We start from the raw sequence: 9,256 nt of genomic DNA on the forward strand, positions 1-9,256 counted from the left end.
AGTGTAGTTACGGAAAAATATTATTGGAGCAGTACATTTAAAGGTCAGGTCAGTTCTGGCATTTGGGTGCTCTTTTATTTCTCCAAGGCTGTAAGGACAGGCTAATTTTCCCTGAACTTCATCTTAAATCTTAGCCCTTCACGGTAAGTGAAGTGTTGCTGGGTATTAGGCTTAAGGAGTACCGGGGGTCTGACCGTTCCATGGAAAAGGAAGGCAAGGAGTGTCCGGTGAATCAGTAAGCAAAGACAAACCAGTGTGGTACAAGTGCTCTTTGATGAGATTGAAAACATTAAGATTAAAACATGTGAGGTGTTGTGTGGAGACTAAATGTACAGATGGAAGAGTAGAAATGTCGTGATTTACAAACAGCACCACAGCTGTAGGTATTGTGTGCGTGTGTATTTAAACATGCGCCCACTCACATATTGTTTACATAAAAATGTATAAAGAGAATGTAAGGGAACCAGACATTTAGCAGTTTAGAAGATAGCTGAACTCTGGTTACCTGTTGGGAAACTGCGGTGAAATGATGCAGCGAGGCAATGTCTTCCGACTTTGGACTTTCTGCTCTTCCTGAGCTCCACGGTGCTGTGTTGCCAGAGGTCCCAGCCAGCGTTTCAGAGCTGCTGAAAAACCTGTTCCTTGGGAATATGTCTAAGACTGCAAAGGTTCTTGCGCTGGTGTTCTCCGCATCTCTGCCGTTCTCTGCGTGCAGCAGTAACCTGAGGAGAGAAGTGGTTTCGTTTAACTCTATTCACACACCATCCCTGGAGGGGTTTAAGAAAAGCCTGGAGGTGGCACTCAGTGCCATGGTCTGGCTGACATGGGGGTGTTAGGGCAAAGGTTGGACTCGATGATCCCACAGGTCTCTTCCAGCCAAATCGGTTCTGTGATTCTCTCTGGATGAACAGAGGCCTGTCTGGGTGTGCTGTATTGGATTACAATAGCTGGATTATTACTTCTCTTCTGGCATGGGACTCTATCCAATAAATAAGCATTTGTGTGCTAAGTCACATACTGATTTGTTCCTTCACCGTATGTATAGGTAAGCTTTAGGTGATGCAAGGTGAACACAAATCCTTCTTGGATGGCACAGTAGCGATCAGGTAGATAGTTCTGCCCACGCTGGAGTTCAGCCCTTGGGGAAATCAGGGTCGCTTCTGCCACTGCCTTTCTCAGGCTGTCGTACAGTAGATGTGGCAGGTACCTAACCTGTGTCGATGCCTTTTCAATGGCATTTGTTTTGCAAGCAGCTTGAACTTTCTCATTGCTGCCAGACAGTATGAGGGCTGAGCCACACTCTCAAATCCTGGCAAATTTTAATCTTTTTCCTCAACTCTGTCCTCAAATACTCATCACTGTCCTACTTGCTCCTTTTCTTCTGCAATAAATTCTTCTTTGGCCAACATCACGTGGCTTCCAGGTATCATTTAGTTATCTCCATACAATTTGCTCTTTTCATAAGGAGCTGGAGGCCAGGACATCTCCCGTGCCTCAAATCATGAAAATACCAATCAATAAGGGATATTTCATGTGATCTCTCTTCAAATTTAAGGCTCTGTCCCACAGATTAAGGTTATGACAAACCATGTAATACTTATTGATGGCACACAAAGGCTTTCTCAATTCTTTTGAAGTTCTGCACTACAAAATGCCTTTAGCAATTTTGAAATTGTGAAAATCACAAGGTTCCCATGTTACTGCTTTCTATTTGTGTATCAGTCAACCTGAAGGTTTATGCCTCCGCGGAAGTGCTTGTGTGTGGTGTTGCCTAGATGTAATGAAACTTCTTCGTTCCTCTCACTTTAAAACCAGTATTTTCCTTGAAACTCAAATCTAGGATAAGATGACATAGGAGGGAAGGTCATTTCTCTGAAAAAATTGTTTCGTCCAACCCTTTATCCTGATGATATACATTGATGTAGTGCTGTGCAGATGTATTTTGCTTCATATCATTCACATAAAAACGTCTTGTCCCAGTTTCTCACCTTTAAACATCTTGAATTTGTAACTGAAGGGAAAGCTTTCTTCCCCCGACTAGGTTAGTAACTTCTGGGCCGATCTGACCCAGCTATTTGGGTACTGTATTACTGGAGGGGAAAGGATAAAAGTTACTGTTGATGGTGCCTTGACCCTTATCTTCTGTATAGTTAATTTTTGTTTTGTGCATCTTCTGAAAAGCAATGATATTCCAAAGAGACCCTGACCTTTCAGTAAATACAATTCATAATTTAGATTTAAAAATGTGTTTGCTTAAACTTTTGAGTGTCAGGGATTGTGAGAAGGGAGCCCTTCTGAGGAAGGAGTAAACCTTTTGTAGTTCATTGATTACAGCCTGCTGCACAGTATTCTTCATGGAGTGAGAATTTCTTCTTTACTCTGTGGTGTTTATATAGCAGCTATGGGATTGAAATGCCGTACGGTGTGTGTATATGTGCAAATACAGATGCTTTGTAACACAGAAAGCAAGACAGGTGGATGCAGCTAACACTCATGACGGACAAAAGTAATAGTAGTAGGGCTGTAAGAGGTCACAACAGTGTGGTACTTTACATGAAAAAGATGGGGTTTAGGAAAAGAATCGAGAGAGCTCCTTGCAAGCACAACTCAGTATTCTCACATGAACTCTTAACGTTCATGCAGCAGGGAATAATGTCGACAGCAGCGTTTGAGTTGTTCATTGTTATTGTGCTCCGTGTTCTGACACTTTGAGTACCAGTCGCCCCTGACTCCTTCTGTTTTTACTGTCATGAATTTAGACATTTCTGAGTGTAGACAAGCAGAAGACAAAAGGTCATTCTCTGTTTTGTTCCTGGTGCTCTTTCACAGTTCGCTTCACTTGGGAATAGTTCAAAAGAGACACTGTGCAGCCAAAGCCTCAGTGCACTGAGTTTCCCAAGTGTCCACCAGTTTACCAAGTGTCTCCGGGCATATAATGTAACTTTTTTGGTTGTAAAATGTGAGCCGTTACCAGCAGATGAGGATTGATTAGATGACTGAAAACATCATCTGGATAGGACATCAAAAGATCCTGCTCTTTAACACTGTGTGACTTTAAAGTCACTTGTCTTATCTAGGTAGTGAGTTCGATAGACAATTCCTTGTGTGAAGAGCTTTAAACCTCATGAGTAAAAAGCACTGTATAAACATCAACCACTGTTGCTGTTAGCGATAATTTCAGATGTTCACATTCTCCTCCCTTTTTTGTGGGCAATAGCACGCACTTTTAAGTTTCTGGAAGACTTAGGGTAATGTGATCGGTGCTGAATTCATGTGATCACTTGATCTTGGAGAAATTACAGGCTCTTCTGAAGTTGTATCCTTTTCTTCTCCGTGCAGCGTCCCATCATCTCGATCTGTTGGGGTCACAGGGATTCGCGCCTGCTGATGGCTTCTGGACCTGCATTATACGTGGTCAGAGTGGAGCACAGGGTCTCCAGTCTGCAGCTGCTGTGCCAGCAGAGCATCGCTAGCTGTCTGCGGGATGACAAGGATATCAGCAAACTGACCCTGCCCCCTCGGCTCTGCTCGTACCTCACCACTGCCTTTATACCAACAATCAAGGTAAAAGGAAAGAAATGTGTGTATGTGAGGAAGAGGAAGGGGTTGCTTGATTCCCCCCCCTGGTGCTTTTAAGTGACAATGGATAAATTATAAGATACTGTAATTATCATCATTATAATTTTAAAAGCTTTATGAAGGGTCATTCATGTCCTCTTCAAGAGCCCACTGATCCATTGGATGCCTATTAAAATGTGAACAGAAGGCCCACCCGTGCTGATCTGCATTATTGCATGGGGATGGCCTTTCCCAGGAGACATCCCATGGGTAAAACATGCTGGTAACTCACAAAGACTTCTGAAGACGCTCACGCTGATGACAGCACTGTGTCACAGTTATAGGAGAGATTCCGTGGTAAAACTGTTGCTTCCCTGCTTGTTGCAGGAGTCCTTATATTGCTGGGAAACTTAGACTGTAAGACTTGTGGCTGCCCAGATATTTCTACTGACAGTGAGTTCTGCTAACCTTACCGCTCCAACAGCGCTATGGAAAAATGAACCAGATAGTACGCCTTTTCCTCTACCACTGGCAGAGCCACCTGCTCAGCCCCTTTGTTTCATGGTTTTGCCCTCAGTCACATCTCAGAATTTCCAAACTCTTTATCACAGCCTATAAACCAGAGCATTCGCTGGTAAATGCCCTACATTCAAACATACATTTTTGTGTAACGTATTTTTTGTGTATATGTTACAGCATTCCCTTGAGCCACTTTCAGGTCCTTGTTAAAACAGTGCAGAGCTAGAATAACTAATTTGAAATCAGTGGAGTTGGCCCAGCTTAAATGAGAACAAATTATGCCTATAAAATAATGATTCAGCACCGTTCCATTTGGGTATTGCTAATTAGGGCAATTTGTGTGACTGTGAAACATTTCATTTGCCAGAGAAGAATCAATGCCTTGCTGTAACCATAACTCCTCAATCTCCAAAGATTCAGAGCATTTCACAGACCGCTGGTTCTCAGTTCTTTCTAGCATGCCTACTTCTCCCCAGAATGCTTTCCATGTTGTCCCAGAGCCACCCTTGCAGCTCTCTGGAGCATCAGTGATGCTTGCTCGGCTGGGATGGGATGGGATGGGATGGGATGGGATGGGATGGGATGAAGGCAGCAGTTGGCTGTAGCAGAGCTGGGAGCCCTGAAGGAGATCAGAGGCAGTACAGGGGCATGTCGTTGCCAACAACCCTTCTGTCACCTCCGGAAGGGGATGCTGGCGTGGGGAGCGGTCGTGGGGCTGAATAACTGAGTGGCTGGAGCAGGGTTCCCAGCGGCCACGTACCTTTGCTCTTTCATGGGTGTTTCTGGAGCCTCCTCAGAGGTGCTTCATACTTTACCCTGGCTCTGCCCCAGCCACGTACTCCCACCTGCATTGCCAGCAATGCCTCCAGTGCCTGGCAAGGGACCCTCTTTGCTGTGTACATTCCTCTTCCCCTTCCAGCTTGAGAACTACATCATAGATTACTCCTCAGCCCCTATCCATCTCGCCAGGTTAAGGAGGCTCCTTTTTTCCCCCCTACTTTTTGTTCTCGTACTTTCATTTTGAAAAAAACTGTGTTGACTTACACACATCAGTAGTACTTGTGTCATTTGTCCTAGACAAAAGCAGTCCAGCTGCTTTAGGACTGAGGTTTTCATGGATTAATGCTGGCAATCAGGGCAAAGTAATCCACCCTGAGCTTTGTACACGTATTTCTCCACATTGCACACAAATAGGCCCTCAGCAAGGGTGGGTCATGTGCTTGCGAGTGATAAAAGAAGTACAAGCTTCTTCCAGAGCTGACAGCGTTGTAGCACAGCAGCGTAGCCTGCACCAGTACTAACCAGGAACGGAAACCTGAGCGGCCAAGTTCACTTGGAGGGCCAGCAAGAGACAAGATACTCTGAGACTTAGACTTGACCACATGACCCAAGTTAAAAGAGAAGTTTGTGATAGAGCGGTGACTTGAAGACAGGTTTGTTGTCTATTTCAGTGCTCTCACCACAGGTCCACCCTTCCTTTTTGATGTAACTAGTTTTAGTTTTCTGTCTACGGCTGCTTTTGATGTAACTAAGTAATACACAGCCACTCTGTCTTGCGTGTGGGTCCTGCGTAACTCACACAGTAACCTGTACTAATCTTGACCTGCCAAGTTAGAGTTGGGTTCAAATTCAGTTAGTTGTGTCAGGATTAAGTCACCACAGAAAAAAACCAAAACCAAAACAACAATAACCTATAGGAAACTTTCTCTTTCCTTCCTTCATTTAATTAAGCCTCCTATCCCAGACCCAAACAATATGAGAGATTTTGTCAGCTACCCAACAGCTGGTAATGAACGGCTTCATTGCACGATGAAGCGGACAGAAGATGACCCAGAGGTCGGTGGTCCCTGTTATACTCTGTACCTGGAATACCTTGGGGGACTGGTGCCTATCCTGAAAGGACGTCGTATCAGCAAGTTGCGGCCAGAATTTGTCATCATGGATCCTAAAACAGATGGAAAAGCAGGTAGAATTGCATTGTTGCTCTGTATGAAAAATGATTTATAAATACTTCAGATATTAAATACTCGAGAGTTAAAGAAGATCTACATATACAACGTGGAAGATGGTATCTGATATTTTTTTTCTCATGCAAGAAAAATCTTTAGTGTGACCTAGGCTCAAGCCTCTAAAATGATACCATGCTGTCTTCTGTTTTACAAAAGGGAACTTCTTGTATTTTGAATAGTGAGGAATAGATTGCTAATTAGCAGAAAATATTCTTTAGTCTCAATTTTGAAGTTGATTGAATGCTATTCACCCCTCTGAATCATGTTCACTTGAGTTCAAACCATTGGAAATTTGGAGGTTATACGAGGCAGGGTGAAGAACGGTTAATTTTCTCTGCATAGTTTTATCTCAGACTGCTGCCTATGGATTGGATTTATGCTTCTGATGACTGATAGTTGTAATGGATATCAGTGTTCTGAAGCAGCATTTACATTTTCTGGGGCCTGTCTTGATAGATGAAATCTATGGAAACAGCTTGATTTCCACTGTGATTGATAGCTGCAACTGCTCTGACTCCAGCGATATCGAACTGAGTGATGACTGGGCAGCAAAGAAATCTCCCAAAATCAGTCGAGCTAGCAAATCACCCAAACTCCCCAGGTAATAATTTCTTGGATATTTCGTCTTCTTTTTCCTGAGCTTTTCTTCTTTTCTTTTCTTTTTTATTTTTTTTCTAAACACTGTCTCTTGACACCTCATAAAATTAAAAGCAAACTCCTTTGGGCAGATAGGAGTCTTCTGGAGGATTGGGGTCCTCTGTAGTGTCCAGTTCTGGAGTGATCTCAGAGATTGGTGTGAGGTGGCCGTTGGGGAAGGTTCTTGGGCAAAAGGTAATGGGAAACAATTACTTCTCCCCAAGCAACCTCAAGAAAGGTTTTATGAACTCTCTCACCACTGCCTCTGCCACATGTAAACTCTTGCCACCGTAGGATGTATTTTGTCCTTTGGACAATTGATGGTTTTACCTCCTGTGTGCTTAGGGTCCCTGGTCGAATTAAAGCCCTTATTTCCTCAGGGGTATTTTCAAATTCCTAAGTCCGTGCATAGGTGGCATAGATCCTGGCGTAGGTGGCACTGCTACTGCGGTGACCTTGCAAGGGACCCTCAACAAAAAGATCCTCCTAAACAGTGGGTGACGAGTCTCTGTAACGATATGCGAAATAGGCTTATTATCATCTGGTTGCTTTCCTGCCAGCTCTTCTTTATATTCATGATGTACATGGACAGAACCCTCCACCTGCCCAGAGCCTCGCTGATGTCTGTGATGCTTCTCATGGGCACTGACATCTGTCTGCCAGCTTCATGCTATGGAATTGAGGCTCTGATGCCTTCAAGCTGCAGCTGACACTTTTCCAAAGACCTTATATTCTGAGCTTGTCCTGCTATGAGGCAAAGCAAACGCATCCCTTGATATGTGAACATAATGTGTGAAATACCGAAGTTTTAGTTCAGTAGTACTTGGCAAAAGAACCATGAGTTCCTGAGCCTAAAACTGAAATGGCAGAGGAAAAACAACTCTCCTGCATCCTTGGTTTTCTGAGACCGTACTTTTGAAATGTAACTTTTGTTCACTGTTTTTTCCAGCAGTGAGCTTTTTCAGGTACTTGATCTCTTATTCATGAGCCTCCTTTGTATAGTGGGAGGTGGGAATAACTTTTGGCTTAGAGTAAGAGCACCGATGAAGTTTGTGGAGCCTTGGTTTGCTGTACTGGCGTGGAGATCTGCCAGCTGAGGTGTCATGTTCCCATTTCTTGAGGCTCTGCTCTAAGTCTGCATAGCTGAAATAGCTCAACGCTACACCTTTTTTACAGATTAGTGGGAGGATATATTGTATGTGGCAGAACTGCTGTAAGCTTTGTTAAATGAATCAGAAAGCATCCGGTCAGAGTAACTGCAAGTGTGTCAGGCCTTATATAGCTTTAAATTTGACCCGTAACTCTCCATCCTGTAGACTCTACACTCTTCATTAGTCACTTAAAGGACACCATACTAATTGTCTCCTTACATCATTACATTGAAAGATGTGAATTTTGTGTGGTTTTGTATGCCTGTTGATGATTCTAATTATTGCTTTATACACAGAATCAATATAGAAGCTCGCAAATCTCCAAAGATGTCACGAGCTGCGCAGGAGATATCAAGATCACCAAGGTTACCAATAAGGAAACCTTCTATTGGTTCACCAAGTCTAACCCGAAGGGAGTTTCCTTTAGAAGATATTACTCAGGTATTGTGCACATTGTTCTCAGACCTGAGTCCAAATGCATCTTCTTCCAGAGGAGCAAGTTGTGATATAGATCCAGTGATCACCAATGAAAATTTTTCATTTAATTACAGTAACTAGATGGAACAACTACAGAGTTGCATCTTCCAGTTCAGCGTTAATGTTTGAAAATGTCAATGGAATGTCAGACATTGTTTGATAAATCCTGGCACCACTAACTTCTTGTCAATGTGAATCCACATGAGAGGTTTTATTCTAGGTGGTGGTGTTGGCTGTTTGAAAGTGTCTGTGAAAATGCTCCTTAATCAGTTTCTCAGAGCTGTCCTAATGCCACCGTAGTTCTCTGCTTTGCTAGGAATTGCAGAGATAAGGAAATGTGTGCTTCAGAGGGCCAGATGTTCTCTGTTTCATAATTCATAGAATAGTTGTTTTTTTCTGCTCTGTCTTCTCACTTTTTCCTTTATATTGAAACGTTCTAGATCACTTACATAGCAGCAATAGATAGGAGCAGAAGTCCTTTGAATAAAGCAGGACACCAGAGGCTTAGATCCTGCTCCTGATATCAACAGCGTAACTCTTGGCCTTTGAGAAAATCTCTTGGTCTTTCAGACCCATAATTTGATCACCATTGAAGCAGTGATTTGGGAGGCTGCTTTGGAAGCTCCAGGAAAAATATGTTTGTCATAATGAGTAATTAATTTCTGTCTTATTTACTGTTCTATAAAGTGATCACAGAATCTCAGACTGGTGGAGGTTGGAAGGGCCCTCTGGAGACCATCCAGTCCAATCCCCTGCCAAAGCCGGGTCCCCTACACCACGTTGCACAGGATCGGGGCGGTTTGGAGTATCTCCAGAGAAGGAGACTCCACAACCTCTCTGGGCAGCCTATTCCAGTGCTCTGACACCCTGAACGTGGAGAAGTTCTTCCTCATGTTAAGATGGAAC

General features: G+C 43.4%; 1 protein-coding gene across 1 annotated transcript in view; it reads left to right on the forward strand.

Moving 5' to 3' along the window:
- The window catches only part of LOC104163447 (tubby-related protein 4-like), a gene marked incomplete at its 3' end in the record, with an annotated part of 53,967 nt that extends 45,653 nt beyond the window's left edge, over positions 1 to 8,314 (forward strand). The window contains exons 7-10 of the mRNA XM_009702459.1: positions 3,340 to 3,564; positions 5,809 to 6,043; positions 6,543 to 6,687; positions 8,170 to 8,314. Of these exons, the coding sequence (XP_009700761.1) occupies positions 3,340 to 3,564; positions 5,809 to 6,043; positions 6,543 to 6,687; positions 8,170 to 8,314 (750 nt within the window). The remainder of the gene's footprint in view (positions 1 to 3,339; positions 3,565 to 5,808; positions 6,044 to 6,542; positions 6,688 to 8,169) is intronic.
- Positions 8,315 to 9,256: the final 942 nt, after the last annotated feature.

Source organism: Cariama cristata, unplaced genomic scaffold (genome assembly GCF_000690535.1).
Source record: "Cariama cristata isolate BGI_N322 unplaced genomic scaffold, ASM69053v1 scaffold11806, whole genome shotgun sequence".
NCBI lineage: Eukaryota > Metazoa > Chordata > Aves > Cariamiformes > Cariamidae > Cariama > Cariama cristata.